The 23,144-nt window shown below is 39.4% G+C and overlaps 1 protein-coding gene across 4 annotated transcripts in view; it reads right to left on the bottom strand.

The window, feature by feature from the left end:
* Nucleotides 1-22,367, bottom strand: part of DISP1 (dispatched RND transporter family member 1) — an 83,506-nt gene extending 61,139 nt beyond the window's left edge. The window contains exon 1 of one of the 4 annotated variants that reach the window (XM_038130891.1): nt 22,075-22,367. In XM_038130891.1, the coding sequence (XP_037986819.1) occupies nt 22,075-22,334 (260 nt within the window). In that variant the 5' untranslated portion in view covers nt 22,335-22,367. The remainder of the gene's footprint in view (nt 1-22,074) is intronic. The other 3 variants (XM_038130892.1, XM_038130895.1, XM_038130893.1) reach the window with 3 other exon arrangements.
* Between the last annotated feature and the right edge of the window lie 777 nt (nt 22,368-23,144).

Here is a 23,144-nt window from a genome sequence, read left to right as displayed (position 1 = left end):
GTCTCTTTTCTTTAGGGTTTTAAAGACAGGTTAGTTTCATTTGCATGTTTTTAGACAGGCATGCACCTTTAGGAGGAGAAATCACATGTAAATCAGTACAGAAACAGCACAGTTCTCTCCAATATTTATCAGGTTAGGAGAAACGATTAGCAATACAGAAGCATATATGTTTATGGAATAGAAAAGGCATTCCTGCTTTCTGCAGCTCATAAAATCATGTCTCTCATAGAAAGCAGCCATAATACTACACACTGCAGTGTAAACAACTGTAGGTATTTACATTTCTGTGACTGAAATATAGGAATGATTGTGCTGAATCAATCCACAAAATAAGAACTTTATAAGCCTCAAAACCAACAAAATATCTGATTCTTCAGATAAAAGTATGATTACCACAAAATGGACAACTCTATAGCGAATGCTTTCCCTAGGAGTTATTTAAGCTGTAAGTCCGTAACTATGGGGTTTTTTTTGTTTTGTTTTGTTTTTTGTTTGTTTGGTTTTTTTAGTACTGTTTGAATAATGTTTCATTTTTGGACCCTATGACATTAAGGTAGGTTTCAGACATGGCAGAGGTCATATCTCTACATCATCAATTCTGCACCATGGAACCCAATTGTCTGATCTACAAACAAATTCTGCACCATGGAACCCAATTGTCTGATCTACAAACAAACTATGCCTCTTATAAACAGAGAACTGCAATTTTTGCCGTTCTACAAATTAAATAAATTTGTAGAAGTAGTTAATGCTGGATGCTGCTTTCCCTGTCATAGAACTACTTTGCAATTAAGTAACTTAAACTGTCAAGGCTTACATGAACACACAGTATCTCTCTAATATTTAGGTATTATTATATAGGCGCAGTTCTGCTTGGACAAGTAGAACGTAAGTATTTTCAGCCACTGGCCCTTTAAAGATGTTGAGTGGGTAATGTAAACGTGGGAACAGGAAAGCACACACATGCAAGTTTTATTGGCAACTTTCAGTCCCAGTTCTGTAACATTAAAACTTTATATATTTTCCATCTCTACAGAGAAACCATGCCAGTATCTTCACCCAGACAAAGTACTTCTTTCATCAAATGAAAAAGGGTTAATTCCAAATTTCAAGTAAGTATTCCTACAGCCACCTTCATTACTTTCCCAAGCAACGAAGTAAACCAAAGGAAAAAACTCCACCAAGTCAACAATTCCATTAATCACACAGAAATTGTTTTGCTTCCACTGACAGGATCAATGTTTATGTGAAGCATTGATGTCATTTTAGTGGCACACCCTCCCCTGCTGCAGGACCTCATCCTCCACAGGCTGTGCCCAGCTTCCATCCCACCCAAGCACATCCATTAGGTCTGCACTTCTGCAGCAGGCTGCATTTATGTCTGCACTATATCTTAAATAATTTGATTGTTCTGCCTGCTTTTTAACAGAGTCAAATCATATAAAACAATAATTACAAGCAGAACAATGAAAATAACAAAAAGATTCAGTAAAAAGAATGCTCGGTTACTTAATTGTCTTTCAAATCCCATACATTCAACTTTGTTGTTTCCAGTTCTTTAGAGATAATAATAGCTCATTTGACATGTTCTTATTTAAAAGTCAATTAATGTATTTGTAAAAATTTACCTTTAATGCAACTGCCACCCAAGACCTCTTCATCATTGTTCTTGATTGATTCCTCAGGTCCTTCTCACCAAGTAAACATTCTTATCAGTACTGCAGCATATTTCCCCAAGTCCCTGCTTTTCTTCTCCATCAGCATCAAGAAACCAATTCCCAATCACAGAATTTCCATCTACCCTCCATCCTAATTCCCCCTAGTAAAACAACACTCCTGTCATTCTGACTTTCCCAGGTGTAGAGGGGGAAAAAAAGCCCATCCGTATCAAAAGACACTGAACTTAGAGCAGTTATTTCCCTTGCAAAGGAGTGTGATGTACTTACGAAAAGTTATATGGAGAATAACCACACAGAGAAGTTCATCAGAACTGAGGAAACTCTGTCCTCACAGTCTCAAAGACTTAAGAGCCTCGCACATTCCTGACCTTGCAATTTATATTCCCACCTTACATTGTTTTCCCCCTCAGTTGCCTGCATCTCCTGTGTTTGCACACAGCACCTTTATTTTCTTCCCCATACTTCACATGCTTTGAGCAAGATTCAGCTGCATGAAGCCACCAGGCATTTGGCATATGGAAATAACAAAGCAGGAAAGAGAGCCAGAGCCTTATTACAGGCAGATGTTGCTGCTCTTACTGTAGCTCCATGCTTAGGAGTCTCATTAGAAAGAATATTGCTCCCAGATGCAGCCCAAAAGTGGAGAGAAATACAACAGAAGCAAAGCAAGTTGTCTGCTCCTGACAAGGGAACATTCAATAAAAATCTAAATTTGGCACCTTAATGTCTTTGAAATCAATCAGCCTTTAAAATTCCCTGCCACATGATGCTAACCATGGAATACGGCAAAGTTCAGTGCACTGCATATTTTTATGGTTGTCAGGAACTTTTAGCTGCTCTATAAATGACAACAGAAGGACTTTTAGAAGAGAGGTGAATATCTGCAGCTTAACATGTTAAGCTTTTCATGCCTCTGGCTCAAATAACTTCACACCCTCTGAGACAGTAAGATTCCACATTCTTCCTCAACTTGCCTTTTCTCCAGCTTAATAATGGTGCCTTCTCCTCCTGCTTATTCTGTTCCTCCACTTGCAAAAAACATCATTGCTCCGATACATACCCAACACTCTGACAAGCAAATAAGGATTTGGCTTCTTTCTGCCTTCTCACAGTTATTCAGTCTTCTGCCATCTCCATCTCATCTCTCCTCAAACTACCACAATATCAAAAAATGTAGCGAACAAATGGTACAGTTAAACACTACTGAACAGCTCTCCACTTTTCAATACGGCTTTTAATGCTTTAGGCTAGATCAGATGTTTCTCTTCATGTTAGTACTAGCACCATGTTAGTATTTCCTTTCAGGATACCAAGACTATGGTGCTACCAAATAGTAGTAAATCTCAACTAAATATTCTCAAGAAATTAAGTTCTAAAATTAGACTTAAAAGTAATATTTTTTTAGAACTTCTAATGACTATTAGAATGGGGGAAGGTATGAAAAAAAGGAAAACTGAAGTGGTTTCAAAGAACAGTGTAATTATAGATGAACTTCTAGCATTTTATGGTCACAAAAAGAAGTTATCTTTCTTAAACTGATTTATGACAAATTGTTCCTTCTCAGGTGTAGAACAACACAAAACTGGTACTACCAAAATCTTCAGCTGAGGCAAGGTAATTTCAGCAAAAATTTTTATCTCTATTATGATCTTGTGGTCAGATTACTATTACATGGCTTAGCAAAACCAACTTTAATGTGAATATATTTCTAACCTATAGCTAAAGGAACCAAAGTAAACATGCATCTGCATCTGTTCCTTTATTTCCTTTTGCAAACCATGAAGGTGTAAATACACAATGTTCTCCACAAGCTTTAGGAGATGGGACAATTCAGCTAGAACATCCCTTCAATGAAACCACCAAAGAAATATCCTGGAGACAGAATATGGGAGGAAAGGCAAACTACCTTTCTGACCCATCCCAGAAGGACAGCAACTTTTCATTATTTGACATTTGTAAAAATCTTTAATTCAGGCATTCAAATAAAACCTTCATGATATGCAAGATCTCTACATAAGAACACTATGCCTAGAAGGTGAATATATAAAGTGGAGTATAAACATATCAACTGGAAAACTGGGATGAAACTCTCAGATCTTTGCTTCTTGCTTAAGACAGAGGGATTTTTCTAAGAACACTTTGTTTTTGTCAACTACAGATAAATCACTAAGGTTATAACAATGCAAAAGAACCCATCAAAATTCAAACATGCTCAGATGAACTGTTCTGTAATTCCATCTGCAAAGTTCTGGAGTTTTTTGCTAGAAGTGCTGGTTTTCCCTAGCTCACATAGCTCCCATTTCTAATATTTTAAATGAAGTCATCTGAAGTCTTTTTCTAATTGCCACTTAGGCCCAAATCAACCATGAGGATAAAAAATACAACAGAAACACCAAAAAACTAAGACTATTCTGGTAAACAGTACTTTCGGTACCCAAGCCAAGCAGCGCCCACAAGAATGCAGTCTGGCCACGATGAAGCTCTTGATATCCAGTCCCTGTCCCCTGACTGACCCCAATCACCCAGAACATTTCAGCAATTTCTACAGGTTTGCCCCAAGACATTACTATGACTACAACATGATACAGAATAAGCAATCTTCATCTTACAGCACTTTAACAATCTCCAACTTCTCCCACAAATGCAAAGCTATTGATTTTTTTATTTGTCCAAGACCAAGACCACATGCAAATGTTTGTCCAATTTCACTGGCATAATTTTTCAAGACCAACCTAAATATTTTCCCAAAAAGTACTTTTTAAATTAAATCTTGTAAGCAATTTATTAAGTTCTTTCCCTTAGAAGCAGGATCTCATTTTGTGCAAGTTTTAGATACCAAAAGCCCACCTAAAAATGCACATTATTTCGTGGGCAAAGTTAATTCTTTGTAAGTATAAGTATAAAACTCAAAATTGTGTTTCTTTCCAAATAACTGAAACATCTCTTTAACAAAGCAGCAAACTGTAGTACAGCATGAACATTGTCACTGTCTCCTTTTAGCAGATAATTTCATTTCAGTGCAAATTTTATTGTAACTACCTTCCAGTACTTCTCCCCTCTCAAAGTTTCCCTGTTTCGTAACACTCTGGAAATCCAACATCTTGCTTTGAAACAGCTTTGAAACCCTGGCTTATGGCAAACTTGCAACTGATACTACAGTTTAAATACCTTCCTAGTAAAGTTGCACAAACTTCAAAACACTCTGGGATCAGTCATTAAAATGTTTTTGTTTTGGTTACAGCATTAATGAAAACCAAATGTCTGCATTTATTTTAGCCAGCTTAATGGTCTAGGGACTTTGCTTAAAAGAAAGCTCTGAAACAACCCTCATTTACTTGACTGAACAGATTAGCAAAACAACATTGTACAGAGATACAGGATAATGTTTTTAATGCGTTTAATAAGAGTCATTCAGCCACAGGTTCAATTAAGGAGGCCAAATAAATTGCCTCAATTTTCATCTTCTCTAAAGTCTTCAATTACAGTACACAAAACTATGCACTTCTAGCTGCAACTTTACAAGACTCAATTTGCAAACAGATTTAAGACCCAAAACTAATGTGCTACAGGATAGAGTATTGCAAATTAAATAAGGTACAAAATACCAGATCCTGCCTGAAGTTTGAGCCTTTCCAAAGTGCCTGCTTGTGAAAGGTATCACTGTGCTATGCAAGTGTATCTCCCAGTTATACACATGCCACATTCACTGGACATTGGACATGGGCAATTCGGGGTGGGAATTGCAGCATGCTAAATTAAATGCTCCATACAAAGCTGTCTTTCAGCCGAGAGTTGTGACATTCTGCTGCTGCTTTAATCCATACCTTCTACAATAAAGCCTGCAAATTCTATGCTGCTTTTGTACAGCCCTAGCAATGCAAAATAATTGATGTTTCAGCAACATTTTATGCCTAGATTCATTTTTTAATGCTTTGTACGTACTTCTGCACAGTAAAGAATACGGAAGATCTGCTGAAGCAAAACCAACACAAGCTGGCACAAATATCTACATTTCAGTAATAACACTGTTGACCATCATTTGTATCTCAAGATATTTGGAGCATGCACCACCTGTTTCCAACTAGCTCTCACACTGTTCAACCGCATCATTAATGACAGCTGCTAAAAAGTCTAAAATATCAGGGAGAACAAATAAAAGTGTAACAGCAGCTATGCAAAATTGAGGCAAGCCACAGTCTTTTGCTAACTATGAGTCATTATAACACATACAATATTCCAGTAACATGAATTTGCACTTTACTTTACAGACTCCCTTCACCACCATTATAACTCAAAAGTTAGAGTTTCTGTCTGCAGGAATGCCAGTGCCTCTGTGCAACAACTGCTTCTAGGCCAGGAGGGTGAGCAGGCTGCCCGGGCACTTCAAGAGTTTTAGAAACCTAAGGAATCCCTAGCAGAGACTTCCCAGTACACATCTGTAACAAGCACATCCATCCTATTTAGCCAGGAACAGAAAACAGAGCAAAAATCCTGCTCAAGAAGTGACACCAAGTGCCCAAATGCTAATCCAAAAAGAAATTTTAAATTAATGAATCTTAAATAATCAATTTTTTATTCAGCAAAATGCATAAAAACTGATATATAGCAAGAAAGCAAAGGTTATAGATAATGGATGAGCAAGTAAATAAACTTGATAACATCCACTTTAGGTGAATTGCCACTATATTTGAAAGTGCATTTTACTTATGAACACTGGCATTCTCGGCATGCTTTCTAAAGTATGCAGAACTCTCCCTGTGTAAAAATCCTTCTTTCTAGCACAGCAAGCATTGAAAAGAGTGACTTTTAATATGCCTAATTCAGAGTTTCAAAAAAATCACATGTTTACAGTAATTCACTTGATTTCTCTATTTAGGAGATTTTTTTCCCAGAAATTAGATTACAAGATTCTGGTACTAAGTAGTTGATAATTGCTTTTATGTTAATCCCAAAAGGAGGAGAAAGGAATAATATAGGGGGGGGAAGGAATACTTAAAATTAATACACTTATGTTTTACAAAAAAATCCCAATGCAACATAAAAGTCTTCCAAGGACTTAGATCTCTGACCTGGTCACAACTATATAGATGATGGACATCATATCAAGAGCACCACAAGCAAAGAATCCTTCCTCCAAGTTTTAGCTAAATTATCACAAAGCAACAGGAAACAAGATCAAATAGTTCAGCTATTTAAATGAGAAAGCAAAAACAGCTGAGAATAATTTCTTATTCCTTTATTTTGTAAATCCACATACCTGCTCTTTACTACTTTGAGAAATATAAACAGTATGCCGTGATTCTAACTATTTTTCTGTGTGGATATGAGAAGTATAAAATCAACCCTACCCTTCAAGAACCTTCAAAAATAACATTTCTCAGTATGAATTTTCTTGGACCCTGGCAATCTTACAGAACAGTCACAGCCCCAGCCAGCAAAGAGGTCCTCTTATGACATTTCAAATAGATACAACAATGTCTTCATTTATTAAACTGACCATACCTGCCTATCACAATTTCTCTCAGCCACTCAGCACAGAAGATTAATAAAGAGCATGTGAATCAAACAAGCAATACTCCCTGAGATCGAGAAAAACAAACTCCTGCAAGAACACAGTTGGAGCTAAGTTCCTGCTATTGAGTAGTATTTGCACAAAGCAGCATAGAAGTGCAAATCACAAACTCTCATGTGGGAGCACATCCCATCTGCATACAAAGGGAACTTTTAAGTTTTAAAACCTAACCTATGGTTTGGGACAAACTTCTCAAATATGACTCTTTTAAGCAGTAATACACAATCATTCCTCTCTCAAAGGGAAATAATTACACCAAAAGCAGATTACAGAGAAACAGCAATACTGAAGAATTAAGTATCATTAATTCAGAATATTAAGATTGATTTTTATGGCTCATAGAACAAGCTTCAGTTCTTGCACATGACAGGGGATCTTTTATGTGAAAACACCTTGAAGAAAAAAAACAGATAAATACTAAATATTTTCCAGCAAAACAGAACTCGACACTTGTCATATATTGAGCATTCTCACTTTAAAGCCTCATCTAACTCAGTTCAAAACATAACACATATCACATGACCCATTCCAGAAGAGCAATATGGAAGCAAGCAGAGGTTAAGAACAAGGTGGCTGCTCAGCTTCCTTCACACTGACACACTCGTGGGAGCAGTCACTCCTTTTGGAATAAGAGAAAAAAATTCTAAGTATCTCTTTTTTTAATCCAAACATTCTGCATCTGGGGTATTTTCTTGCAGTGAATTAAGGGTTAACCAAAAAAGCATTTAATAGAGATTACTCTGTGAATATAGGGATCTTGATGGTTGGTAGTGTCAGCTTTGGAAGCTGGCTGTTGGTTAGGCCGTGAGGATTGATGAAAACTGATATAATTGAATAGATGTACACAGCACTTTGGGTTTTCTTCCCTGTCACTAGGGCCAAGTGGCCTTTCTGTGTACAGCACAATCTCCAGGTATGTAAAATCAACATATGGGATGATTGAAAAAAACCCCCAACCATATAAAACAAAAACATAGTGGCTTTTGATCTAGAAATCTACTTGGAAATTAGGCTTGAACTGCCATTAAAGTGTTCTAACCCAAGAGCATTTGGTCACTGGTGATTATAAGCAGAAGAGAGAGATTAATATTGTTAAGACAACATCTAATAAAATGAAATAAACATGGACTGCAAAAGACATTCATCCTCAAGCACTCTCATGTTTTAGCATCCTGCTGAGTTTGTACACTTGTGGGATATGGGCTATATAAGAGCAGCATGTGGAGCCAGTACCACATCAGGCCTCACAACGTGAAGCTAGAAATCCACTTCTTGGCAATTCCAGTAAAGATTCTCACAACTTCATTTAGTCCTGGACATGTCTTCAGATCCATGCCCACTTTCTTCCCAAAAAGGCTGAAATTGTGTGAAAGAAACTAGACTACAGCTTGTCTCACTGCTCTGCGAGGGTTCCCTCCCTGCCACACACTCCTGACTGGATGTTTGGCTACAGGGAAGGACCCAATGAAACTGTATCTCTAAAGAGGTGCAGAAAGTACAGACTCTATATTGTTCATTCTGAATGGAAAATGCAGATGTTTAATGGGGCTGGTATTTAGCTTACATGAACCACTCAAGATATTTTGCACTACATCGATAAACACAATGAAAGAGCTCTTCTGTGAAACACAAACAGTTTCAAACACAGCTATCTCTGTACCTGTCACTTCACAAAGGCACCTCTGGCTATTGCTATGGATACTAAACCCAGAGAATATCTTGTCACCTTCATCTGGAAACTCAGACCTACTGCACTAAAATTAGAACACTGAGGGTATTTCATTTACACTTTTAAAAACACACAAGACACTTCTTTGTAAAGGCATTTCAAGGTTTTGGAACACACAAGGCATAAGACTACCACACTTTTCTCAAAATGCTTTTACTAAACTTTACATGTAAGGTAACTCTAAAATGTTGACAGTAGAGCTTATATGGGAACTGACTGGCACAGACTGACCACGCCCAGGCATGCTCCCCCACTCAAGAAACCACCTTTGATTATGAAGTGGAAGGGAACAGAGTCATTGTGGCTGTGGAGTTCCACAACTAAATTCATCACAGAACGTGCACAAGGACCAATTTTGCCAAGAAAGCTGCTGCTAATTCTTTTACTCCACTAGGAGTGGTCATCCATTTTTAGCAGCTGCTTCTTTAACAGGTACTTCTCTCTCATCCTTCACTTTCCACTACAAGATATTCACCTTTCCATTTTTTTCCACTATGCTGCCTCTTGACTTTTTGCTACTCTTTTGGCTATTTGACCCAAAACTGAAACAAGTGTCCTGCAGCAGTTGTCTCATCCTTAAGGGCTGCACAGTTTACAGTGAGACATGAGCAGCACTTAAAGACACCTTCACTGTGACACAGGGCTCGTTTTCCTCAGCTTTCAAACATGCCTGCCCACACCTCTTCCAGTGTGACCTGGGAAAGGGAATAGTTAAGGTTTGACTTCTAATTTAATTGGATACTTTTTCTAGTGGTTACTTGACAGCAGAGTCTAGTGCTGTGCAGCTCATTTGCATGGGCTCCAAAGTCAGCAGCCTGTATTTCTGAATCAAGATTTGAAAGGTAACATAAACAAATTTATCTTTGTGGGCTTTTTTTTTGGAAGGGAAGAAAAGTAAGTGTGCAGCTACAAAGCAGCAAGCTAGATGACTTGGAAGGCAGAGAACAGACCAGAACACACTTCAAGTGTTGTGTTATGTAATACAACATACAAATGCTCTCTCATGAGCATTTTATCTACGCATGCAGGAGTTTTATGGCTTGATTTCCTTGTTATGCCAGTTCTTCGCCAGAAAAAATTCACCATGCCCTTTTCCCAATCACAGCCGGTCTAGGAACTCTTTGCTTTGTGCAGGAGCATGAGATGCAGCACATTTTGCTGCAGCAGTTCCTTAGTTCTAGATGTGTGCATTGCCTCCCTATTTCAATGCTGACTGACAGGACTCCAACACACAACACATGGTACACAAAATCAGCAGGGTCCTTTTACTGCAGAGGGAATAAAGCAACCTGAACGACTGACAAGCTAATGCAAAGTAAGGATATACACATGAACATCTCTGTGTTAACTCTTTTCAAATTCTCAAAGCAGACAGCAGAATTCATGTTCACTGGCCAGTTAGCTCCAGTGAGAACAGCATCACTTGAAAGCAGAACATGCATTTGAAAATAGCTACCATAAACCTTCTCTACCTCATTCCTCTGTAAACAAACATTAAGAACCTGACATATCCATGACAACTTGCTGAGGAAACAAGAATTCAACATAACCTTTTAAAAAATGATGCCAGCTCTTTTACAAAGAATTCACTGAAAGAACTATAAACCCTGTAGGGTGACACCATAATAATAAATTTAAATGTCTGTGCAGGCCTAACTTAAAACAAGCACCTGCAGGAAGAAGCCCACAGGGATTTCAGCCTGATGCTACCAGCCTTGGAAAAGGTATTTCATTGCCCTAAAGACCCCACACACCATCTCACTCTTCAACACTGCTGGTCTGTTGAACGAGAATGATATCATACAGCATTGCCCTCAGCCTCTAAAGGAACTTAAATTAAAAAATAAATCCTTTGGCTGTATTGCTGTATCAATGCTCCAAGACAAACCAGCTTACATCCATGCAGCCTTTTTGCTTAGAAAATAATAGGACTGGGATTCCAGTAAAATTTGAATTCTGCAATCTTTCTGTATCCTTATAAATCATGAGTGAAGTAAAAAACTACACCATACATTTGAAGTCTTTGAGAAAGGAGCTGTCTTCAACAACAGTAGGCAATCAAAAAAGGAAAGGAAGAAAAAAAATTGTATTTTCCATATATTAAAAACTAAGGAAATTACCACAAGGTTAGATATTTTTAACCTATCAGAATTTTAAATTATTGTTCTTTAACCTGAGGATACTGTAGCAGAAGAATTCAAACACAACCTAGGAACTAATGAATGAAATTTGGCTTACATACTAACTTTTAATGTGGGAAGACAAGTCTGAGAGTTTTAACTCTGCAGCTACAAATAAAAATTAATCCTTGCAGCATTACAGTCTGTGTGTGGAAAACAGGGCCAGGAATTAAACACTCCCTTCAGCAAACCATAATTCAACAACATGTTTAACATTAAGATGCTGATCTGTCTCCCAGGCCACAGTTCCTGCTATCAGAGTACACTGCCTCTTATTCATGCATTTTAATTGCCAGATTTAGAAAAAAAAAGGAATGCAAGATAAAAGCTGCTATCTGCTAATGAGGGAATGGTTTATTTTATATCTTAATTCTGATTCGGAGGAATGAGCTAAGCAGTCGCAAATCTCAGAATCCGATATCAAACTTACCATGGGGCTTGAAGAGTCTAATTTCTCCCTCAACCCCAAAGCAATTTTACACACAGCTAGGGAAAAAAGATGATTCTGGAAGTTTGTAGCCATCAGTGTATCAACTGGAAGATATTTACAAATGTGAAATGGAAGTCAGCCAGAAGATTTATAAAAGTGTTTCCCCCTCTCCCCCAATGCAATATTACTTTCTTTGAAGAGCAGGGAGTGGAAATGAGGGAGTACAGAGGTGAAATTTTGACAGCAAGATCCATTATCACAAAATGAGAAGGTGATTAACATGTACCCAGTAGTATTAACCACTTTGATACTTTTTTAATTTGAATGTCCCTGCTTTCTAGAAACTCTTCTAGGATTTTCTAATACTCTAATGGTTAGAAAGCAGTGCAATAAATCAGCTAATCCTGCCTCTCAGGACTGAGGGAGAAAAACACGGTCTAGACAGAGTTAATCTGTGCCTTACAAGGCACCCTAAAAATGGCAATACCACAGTCTTCCCAAGCAATCTGTTTCAGTGGGTCACTGTTCTTTTCTAGTGTCCATTTCCACTCACTCGCAGTTTAAGCACTTTACCAGTGGTTCTGTTGTCAGATAGACTAAACTGAAAAATGCTCTCCGTGTTTATACCTTGCCTGAAGAAAACTCTTCCTTCCCTCTGTAATCTTCCATTCTGTAAGGGAAAAACTTCTCAATCTTTCTGTGAATAAAATAATTACATTTTCAAGACTTCATTCTTTACTCTCCTCTACGCTGTCTTGTAATGAAGCTTTTCCTGGGGTGAAATGCTTAAGCCTGGCATGAAGGACTACTATGTGCTTTGTAGAAACTCATCCTGCTTTCATGTCACAGTACATCCAAGCTGTTTGCAGCAGCTGTGTTAACGGAATCATATCTGGCTTCTCAATGGCATCATCCCCAGAACTCTGCACAACACTCATTCTACTTCTCCAAGGTCTTCTTGTACAAAGATGATAAATGGAGGATCTTGAATCTTGTCCTCATCCAAAGGCATGGTTTTCTCCCTTCCAGACTGCTTCTTCTCTGTCCTCAAGTCTCTCTGAACCCTATCCACATTTTCTAACACACTCATAGCAATTCCAAGTTGATACCATCGGCTGCTGCACAGCTTTAACATTTCACTTAAGTCAAAAATAGTGACAAAACCCTGCAGAGCATTCAGTCTCCATATCCTTTGGTCTGACAGTGATCCATGAAACTATTTCAGGCTTTTCACCAACTTCATAGTATTTAAACATCCTTGCTTATAATACAGAAAAAGCCTTTAGAATAACTAACCAAACTCAGAACACATTTGTTCCTCCCAAAAAAGACTGGATACCATGCCATAAAGGAGATTTGACTGGTTGTGAATTTTCATTTGACAAAATCCATACTTACACTTAACACTTTTTGTACTTATTACTTGAAAAACTTATTCAATAGCTCACATTTGTTGAAATGTTTTTACAAGTGGACTCCAGAATTCTCATGCTTCTTTTCTACCTGACCCACCTACATACAGGTGCCCGGCCTGGCTCGTCTCCCCACTTAAAGAACTTTATCTGTCTATATGGAAAATGATAATCATTCTATGACCAGGAAACAGGTGAACCTTAAATTATCCTTTAAGTTTCACCTGCTTTCCAAATTACCCCTTTTGTGTTCTTCATCATCTTCCTTATATAAGAAAAATTCCTATGGTTCTGTTTCTGGTGTCAGGTATAACTACAGCTTATCCTGTAATAAAGACATACCTGAAACAAGTATACTAAACATACAGTCTAGAATTTTAAAATGTTTTCTGGAAGAAAGTTCATTCAAACCTTTTCCAAAAAGGCTGCAACCAATTGATTTTTTAGAATATTTTCACCACTCAGGTCTTTTATTAGTTGTCTGCACCCCAATTTATGAACACCCAGCAGCATTTCACATTCAAGTTAACAACAGTCCAGTTTGGTAAACTGGGAAAAAAATAGTCTTATGTTGCTGACGTAAATGATCTCACTGACGACCAAACACCTCCTTGGTGCTAAGTGAGGTCTCTTGCCTCCTGTCCTACATCCCACCATGCCTTGAGCTCATTCTGTGTAGCCTTCGGTTAGGACCTTACAAGGACAAAGGAGCACAGCTACTGCATGTAGCAGCCACATCTACACCTAAATGTATCAAACTACTTGATATTGTTAATTATAGACAGCCTCTCAGGAAACTGTCTGTACAAGTCTGAATTCACTGGAAGGAGGTAACTGTGAGAAAAGAAGAATTTAAGCAGTGGAACAAAGCATCTGCCCTTCTCCATGTAATAGCCACGAGTGCTTGTTTTGGCCCATGGTTTATTACATGCCACATGCCATGGAAGGCTACCCAGAAACAGCTCACAGAAGAGATAACCGCATCCAATTCACAACTACCATAATATTTACTTTATTCAAACTTTTCACTCGCTGCATTTCTGTTTTCTACGCCGCTCCAGTCATTCTTTTGCAACACAAATATGAACACAAATTTCCAGAAAAGACAAACAAGATACCACAGAACATCCTCTTAATAGGGCTGACAGAGGGGCTGGTGTTATTTCTCAAAGAGTAAAATAGTACAACTGTTTTGAGCTGTCATTTAGACCCAATATTATCAGCTGACTAAATGTTAATCTAATACACCTTTTACACTAAGGCACTGACCACCAAAGCCTTCCCTAAACCAGAGAGGGGAATGATGAGAGGAACAGTAGATAAGAGAGAGCACTCAAAATGAAGGATTCATCTTAGAGTCTCATAATCCTGTTATTATGCATTCTGTTTGTGGGTTTTACAGTTTTAGCAGCCTTTAACTTGTAGGTTCTACAAATGTAACACCCTAAGTTCTAAAATCAGCTAAGAACTCTAACCAGCATATTCAAATTGCCTTTGGGGGATTGAGGATAAGACGCCAGTTTAAGAAAAAACAAAATCATGTTTGGCACAAGCAAACAGATGCAATTTCACCTGCCTAGATAGTAAAAACAAAAATAGAAAATCATATCTTTTTGGAAGTCAGTAACTTCTTTATTGTGTATGCAATTAGTAAAGCCATAAAAGAGAAGTTAAAGAGCTTTGCAAAGTAACAAAAGCTGAGAGAAGCACAAGCCTTCCCCAATCCACTCAACATCACACATCAGTGATCAAAATCTATTAAAAAAATTAAAACCCCTTTCAATTTCCCCAGAAAGCAGTTTGGTTTGTAAAATTTAACCATGTTCAGGGAAATAACAAACCACAATGTGACCCTCTTATGGAACGGCCATGAAAAAAAAGAAATTTGTCTGGAGTTTGTGTTGGCTAGGCAAATCAATATACTTAGTCATAACTGAACTTCACTACTTACAAAGCAAGTAATTGTTTTCCCACTACTGCCATCTCTACCGTTTTTTAACAGAGAACAAGTTGCCAACGTACTCAGTTTGCAGCAGATCAAACTGGCTTTGCTTTACAGCAAAGAAAAGCAGTTTACTGATGCAACAGTTAAGCAGTAACACAAAAACCCCCCTGTTAAAGCTCACAGTAAACCACAACTACCTTCTTCAGCTGTCTTGGTGTATAAACATTATTATACAATGATATTTTCAAAACCCTTAAAGCAAATCTTGTTTGCAAAGTTTGTAAAGTTTCACTGTCATAGAAAATACTTGATGCCTAATTCAGGCCCAGAAAGTGTCCAGGACCATTCAGGATCTTAGACTTCACTGCCACAGAAGAGAGTTCTAAACTATATTAATGATCTTACTTTTAGCTTTAATAATGGATTTTGGTTTTAATTCCATTATGTTTTTATAAAGCTATCAGCATGACATACATTTCACAGGACTTCACTTCAAAGGGTTAAGATTAAGTTACTGAATTCTTGCAATACCTACTGTAGTTTTTTATAGTAGTAAAGAAGCTATCAACAATAAAAGAGAACATATGTTTAAGACTAGGGTAAAGTTTATTCCAAAAGGCAAAAAATCCCTTCAGCTTTATATAAGTATTTAGAATTGCATATGTATTAAAGAAAATATTTTAACTTGCATATTCAAAGTATGTGGCAGAGTACTCTGTAATTTTCTAAGCCTAAAACATCATAACCACAGCAATCTTTAATTAATTACCTAGTTCTCAAAATCCCCTCTTCCTTCCTCCCACCCAAAGATATCTCCACATCATCCAGTTTTGATGCAACTTCAATAACTGCTGCCCAAGAGGGGTGTTTCAATATTAAATACTTTTACCATTAGAAATTGATCTTATCACCTGTATTGCTGAGCACAGCAACTACTTTCAGTAAACACAACAGGGAGAAAATTCCTAAGAAAATATTTTCAGTTTACATCAAGTCTAAAAGCATTTTTAGTCTAAGCTTCTAAGTATCAAGCACCCTCTAGGTCTTACAACAAGTAGTAAGAAAATGCAAAACTCAGAAGACCACAATTGAGGCTTTGCAAAAAAAACCAACAAACAAGCTCCAAAAACCCCAGCTTTAATTCCAACACTACCCTGAAGCAAAAGTGTAATCTGAGCTGTACCATTCCACTCACATTCCAGGTAGAATGGATTTTGTGTTTACAAAATGTGTCTTCTCAGATCTAACTACCATGCTCCATCTTGTCTATAAATATTTAATCACAAACACTTCACAAAAGGCAACTCATCGGCAGATGAATCTTCTCTAAGTTAAAACAAAGAAAAATTATGTTACAAATAAACAAGATATTGGAAAAGAAGCCTTAAAGAGAAATACATTAAAAGAAACAATTTCTTAAGTCAGTCACTTTATATCCAAAATATTTTTCAGGCATATTCATTGACCAGACATGTACAAGTCACAGGAAGATGATGCTGTACTTAAACTTCGAAACCTGAAACAATTCTCTTCGAGACTCTCCAAACACTCAGTAAACAGCAGACAGGATACTTTTTTAAAAGCAAGGCACAAGCCCAGTATTAGCTGTGGCAATAAACCTTCGTGCCTTTGAGACTGACTTCCTGGTTCAGCTCCAGCAGGCACGTCTTATCATATACAAGGATGGCAATGGCACAGAGAAATACCAGGAAATCTAAAACAAGGCTGTTTACAGCCCCTGACCAACCCTGGTTACATAAAGAGGAAAGATAAGAATTAAAGCTCTAGGAGGGGGAGATATTCTTGTCAACCCAGGAATAACAAGTTTAATTTCTAAACACTCTGGCTCTGCACAAGAAAGGAGTACTGCTGAGCACACAAGCTTCACCCAGGAGCATAAGTGTTTTCAGATGACAAGGCAAACACTTTCCCTTATTAAAGCCTATCTCTCTCCCATTTCATCTGCATGTGAAATTCATTAACAAGGAAAGACTAAACCACAGTTTCCATCTGCTATTAGTTATGGCTTAATTCAGTAATCTTTATTAATTTGTGTTACATAGCACAAGAGTTATGTTGTATTATAGACAGCACAAGAATGTTTTTATCACACTGTGTTTGTTTCTACAAAAACAGTGCTACACAAAGATACACAGCAAGACCTTTCTTCAGAGACTTGAATGCAGAAAGCTGATGTTATTTCCAGTCATATGTTGACTGTACCAACCCACCAGAAAGCAAGTTTTTCATGTCTCCCATAGAGGATAAAGATGGGGGCAGAAATAACAGAGAGGGCAGAAAGAATGTTTCTTTCACAGCTTCTATAAGCTGTGCACACTGTGAGCAGCACTCTGGGCTCTGCATCACTGAGAACACCCAGCATGGCACACTAACATTCCCCTAGGTTACCATACAGCTTCTCTCATTTGGGGCTGCAAGTGTTAAGCTGTCTCCATATCTCTGCTTCCCCACCTCAGCACTGAGGTTCTCACCCCTCATAGGAATGGGCTCCACATGCCCCTATTCTCATTTCCTTCCACATATTCCAAGAACATGCACCTTACAATCACTAATTCTTTCTCTGGTGCCTTTCAGATGTATTTCTACCTAATTTTAAATGGCACTTTCCTGCCTATATACCACACAGTTTCTTTCTCTGTCTCTCCTCAATGCCACCTTTACTAACCAGAAAACTATGCTTGCAAGGTCTACACTACTCTACAACACCATCAGCAACGTTTAGTCTTCTGTGATCCCTGGCCCCCTGATTGTCTTCTGTGATTCCTGGCTTTGCCCCCTTTTTTTCTGTTTCCCAACACCACTTCTGCTGCTTTTCTTTGCCCCACTCCCCGGACTTGAATGCTTACACTTCCAGATCTCCTTCCAAGATCACCATCTGACACTGGTTCCCCTTCCCACAACTCTCCCAGACAGATTTATTTCTGTTAATACTGCATGCTGGAGAATCTCCCATAGAGAAATTTTAGCTGCTATTTATAAGCACAGAGTAAAGGTCAGGCTAAAAAAAAAGTAGGATTTTTTACCTTTATAAAACTGCTTCAAAAACAGCTCTGAGCTTCCCAGCCAGACTCCTCTGTTATCCTTGCTTTCGCCAGCTTAGCTGGACTATGCTCCTTGATGCCCAGAAAGTTTCTCAGAAGATCTTGATTTCCAATCTTAGAATCATTACCGTTGGAAAAGACCTCTAAGATCATTGAGTCCAACCGTTAAACAAACACTGCCAACTCCACCACTAAATCCCATCTGTAAGCATCACATCTGCGTGTTTTTTGAACAGTTCTAGGCATGGTGACTCCACACTTCCCTGGGCAGCCTGTTTCAATGTTTGACCCATCTTTTTAATGAAGACATTTTTCCTAATATCCAATCTAAACCTCCTCTGGAGCAACCTGAGGCTGTTTCTTCTTGTGCTATCACTTGGTAGGTGGGAGAAAGAACCAACTCCCACCTGTCAACAACCTCCTTTCGGGTGGCTGTAAAAAGCAGTAAGGTCCTCCTGGGCCTCCTTTTCTCCAGACTAAACAACCCCAGTTCCCTCAGCCACTTCTCATGTGACAGGTAAAATTCACACTTTTTTCATTACTGTAGGTCTCAAAAACTCAGAACTCAAATGGAAATTTCCTGTGGCTGTTCTATTAATGTCATGACACATTAAACAACAGCAATAATGTATCACACCTCCAGAAGAAAACCCTTTAAAAGGGTATGATACTGAAAGAGGAGTCTCCTTTTTACAGAAAAGCTAAAAAGTATTTTGTTTTCTGTAACTGAACACTGATCTGTTGATCACTATTTGCATTAAAAAACTTCCGTGTCAAACAAGCAGCAGTTACAAATTTGTACTGCTTTTACATAATAGTATCCCTGAACGTGTGATTTAGAGATTACAATCTACTCTTACCCCAAAGTTAAAGCAACCTTTTTTTTTTCTCTTTTAATATAAGAACATTTTCTCACCTTCCCATAGTATTTAATTTTTGCTGCACTTCACACTAAAGCCCAGCTGACTCTGTAAAAACCACATACAGGAAATCACACTAAACTCAGAAATACCATATGGCTGCTGAACAAGAAAATAGCCATGGTTACCAAACCAAATTAATGCCATTGATCACTTTAAAGAGAGAGAGATGTAGGCTTGCTAATAACCTGAGGTGCTTATTATGTATTTCAAAGTTTGAAAGTAATTCTATCCCTCTATCAAAGCCAGTAAATCAATCATCTCTGTTAAAGGCTGAGAGACAAAGTCAAGCTTACTGCCCAAATAAATCTATGGTCAACATATGAGAAACATTACTATGAAAGCCATTCAAAAAGCCTCCTCATGGGAAAGGGTAACATTTTGAGAAATAAGTGCCTTCGCATGTTGTTTTTACCTTTGTTCTTTCAAAGTCTTACTTTTCACCTCTTCTACTGCAAGATTTTTTTGAAGGCTACTAATCTGAATTCTATCTCTTTCTTCTCAAGGCCCCTTGGGACCACTTCTCCCCAATTACTGTCCTTAGTTCCTGATACAGTAATTCTCTGAGCAGTCAAAAGTAGCTTCACATGGCATGCTCCAACAGAGCCAGGAATGTGTGATGGTAGCATATTTGGAAAGAAGGAGTGAAAAAAAATTGAAGTGAAGAGAAAAAAAACCCCATTCTCAGCAATGTTGAGACTCTGCTAAGAAAGCTTCATCCTCAAGTTGTGTCTCCCCCTGCCCTGGAGAAGGCAAATACATTGAAGCAAAGGTTTGGCTCTACAGACAGGAAAGCCCAGCCACTGACACTGCCCTCTCCCAGGTGCCTTAAAGGCAAACAGATATCACTATGGCCTTATTTCACTTCATATAACCTGCATACAACCTTAACTTTGCTACAGTGAGTTCAAAAGCAGACAAAAAAAATTGGAAAAAGCCAATCATTGAGTTTTATTCCCTAAACATATACTGCGTCCCTCAAAAGGGGGAAAAACCCCTCCTGAATGATGGCACAAGGTTTCAAATCTTAAGGCACTCTTCCATACTTGGCACCACTGTAGTGTCAAGTCCCCACTTCAACATCCATCTGCTTCTAACCAACATACACATTTAAGCTTCTAATCTCAAAATAACTGTGTCCTCCAACTAGGCTATGATATTACTACAGGACATCACTCCCTTCACTCTAAAGGAGAAAACAAGTCTTCCTGTGCAATCTGATTTTTCGTTCTATTTATTTCTTTCTAATGACCACCAAAATATCCTACACTACAACAACGATAAAGTTCAACCACTATATTCTGAAACAGAACATGAGTGTCAAAGACTGTTTTGTTTCCTTACTTTAACATCTAGAGATAATTACTTAAGGAAAAAAGCCCCCACCTGGATGTTTGCCTCTTTGCATTTCAATTTACACAAGCATTCAGCAATCAGCACAGCAGCCCCTCAGTAGTAGTTAGTTTCTGGGAGCTACTAAAAAAACTGAAGAAGCACAAATAATTTATTTTAGATTCAGAGAAATACAAATATATATAAAATAAATACAATCTGTAAATATTATATACATTCTAATATAGTGTGAAGGTTTGATTACAAGCTTAAATATCTGCCACAAGAGACTACACATCACAGAATCTCCTGGGATGGAACAGAACCACAAGAATCATCCAGTCCAATGCCTGCACGGGACAGCCCCAAGAATCACACCGTGTGCCTGAGAGCATTGTCCAAACCCTTGAACTCTAGCAGCCTTAGTGCGATGCCAAAGTTTGAAATATTTATATTTTTCTAATGCACTTTTCCCTGGCCCTACCTTGGCTGTTTGACACTACATCTCTTCCACAACCATCCCTGCAGGCTGCTTGCTTCAGGCTCTTATTCCTTTATCCAGTTAAGAAATCCCTTATTCCTTCCAGTCTCAATTCGGCCCATCTGCTTCCTGGCACCTATTTTTGCCTCTAGTTCCACCGGTCAACACTCCTGAAGCTGAGAACTTTTATAAACTCACTGACAACCCAGATGCCTTGTCCTAAGTGTTTGTTACTATTTCACAGGTTTATCCAAGCCAGATATTCTATAACAAGCTACTTGCAAGTCTGATCAGAGGATTTTTGTTCATTTAAATCACACACATGCTACAGACACACTTTGAGTAACTACAGCTCTTCATCTCTCTCCTGAAAAGCTGGTTCTCATTTACATCCATGCAACGTGAACCATCAACTATTCTGAAAAAATCTATTTTCCATCTCCTCCAGAGGCTGAGAAAAAGAGATGAAGTGTCATATTGCCTTACTCTCAGAAAAGCTTTTCATTAAACTTCTAGTATCCTCTCCATCTCTCCTAGGACTAGGATGTGAAGAACCAGCAGGTGAGCTGTCCCTGACGCAGGAACGAAGCCATTCCTAAAGTGGGGTACAGAGAGAGCTTCTGCACTACCTGCAAGTGCCAACTCCACAGAAAACATGGGAACTGATTGCTCGCACTGAATCCAGAAACTGAAGAAACTTCCACACCTCTCTGGACAGATCTCGGCCCTAATGCTCTCTCCAACGCCTCCAGCGTTTTCCACCGCCACTGGAAGCAATGAGCAACCTTATCACAACACCGGTTGTGCGACCAGAAGTCGGGAATTACCGTATCCTTATTTCCCAAGACAAAGGGTGCCATATGAGCTCCCTTTCGAAACCACTGCCTGTAGACCTGCTCTCAAGGAGTCTGCTCCAAACAAATAAAACAGGCAACTACAAGCACCGTGTGTCTGAACAAAGGGTAGGAGCACACGAAAGGCTGATCACATCTCAGCCCGTAACGAACGAAAAAAGTTAGGTACTTGAACACCTTTAAATAAAGAGAAAAAATTAAAAGGCCCTAAATCCCAGTAAAATAAATACAAAAGATTCAGCAGTGAAGGTGAAGAATTAATTCATTTTTATAAGATATTTTAAGGTACGGCTCAACCGACACAAGGGCACCGCCGCCCCCAGCAGGGCTCTCTCCGCGGCGGGGCCGCCGCTGTCCCGCGGGCGCGGCTCCCCGGGGCGCTGCCCCCGGACCGGGGCTTCCTCCCCCGCTACACGGGCACGGCGCGGCCGCCGCCGCGTCCGTCGCCTCCGCCTCCTCCCCCGGCCCGACCTGGTACCTCGGCGGCGCGGAGAGACTGCCCCGCAGGGCCTGCCTGCCCCGGCGGGCTCCTCTCACCTCGCGACCTGGCGGCTGCCGGCGGCGCGGCCCCAGAGGCGGCGGCTGCCCGTCGTCGCGGGCCGGGCGGCGGCAGGACGCGAAAAGCGGCCGCAGCGTCCCCACCGTAGCGCAGTTACCATGGGACGGACACCCTCTCCCACTCCCTCCGGAAGTCACAGCCGGCGGGGCGGGGGAAGGCGGGGCGGCCGGTGCCGCCATCTTGAGCGTGGCGCCTGGCCCGGTTTCCGCGGGCCGCCATCTTGAGCGTGGCGTAAGGGCCCGCCCCACCTCTCGCAGCCCGCCTGGCTCCTGAGGTAATGGCTGCGATGAACGGAGCATGTCCAAACGTCCCCAAAGAGCCACAGCCTAAGAGACACACTTTTAAAAATGTATTGAAACTGTGGGAAAGTCGTGTCTGGGATTTAAAGGATTCCCCTTTAATCTTAGGCGATTACACCGCAAGGGCCACAATGACCCTCAGACAGTTTCATCCTAGGTGGTGACACAGATCAGAGTCCATGTAATGGACTACCCTTCATCTCTAAAAACATGTCAATATTGCACATGAAATTGCACAGAGGAAACATTATCTATACAGATAAACCTGGTGCTGAATTCCTAGAAAAAGCTTGCTCCAGACGTAGTTGTGCCAATTTGTGCATAGGCCTCAATTTTTAATTACATGGTTGCATACTTTTCTGTCCCAAAAGGGGTCTTTCTTATTTAGTGCACAGAACGGGCCAAAACACAAATGCGGAGTTTCCTCACCTTTGAGCACTTCCTTTTGCAGTTGGAATAAAAGTACGTCTTTGTAATTTTTAAAACTGTAGTAACACAGAGGATAATCTGCAGTGATCCCTTGCACATGATGAGCTGTTTCACTTTCATCCTGTCCTGAGAGTAACTGGCTCTCCAAAAACCCTTCTGAAGCATGTGAAACACACAGATCAGGCTGCTGATGGTTTGAGAGCCAGAGTCTGCAGCCTGAGTCAGACTCCAATCCCCTCGTTCCCTGCTAATTCTCCTGCT

Source organism: Motacilla alba, chromosome 3 (assembly GCF_015832195.1).
Source record: "Motacilla alba alba isolate MOTALB_02 chromosome 3, Motacilla_alba_V1.0_pri, whole genome shotgun sequence".
Lineage (NCBI taxonomy): Eukaryota > Metazoa > Chordata > Aves > Passeriformes > Motacillidae > Motacilla > Motacilla alba.
This window is presented reverse-complemented; position numbering and strand designations above follow the sequence as displayed.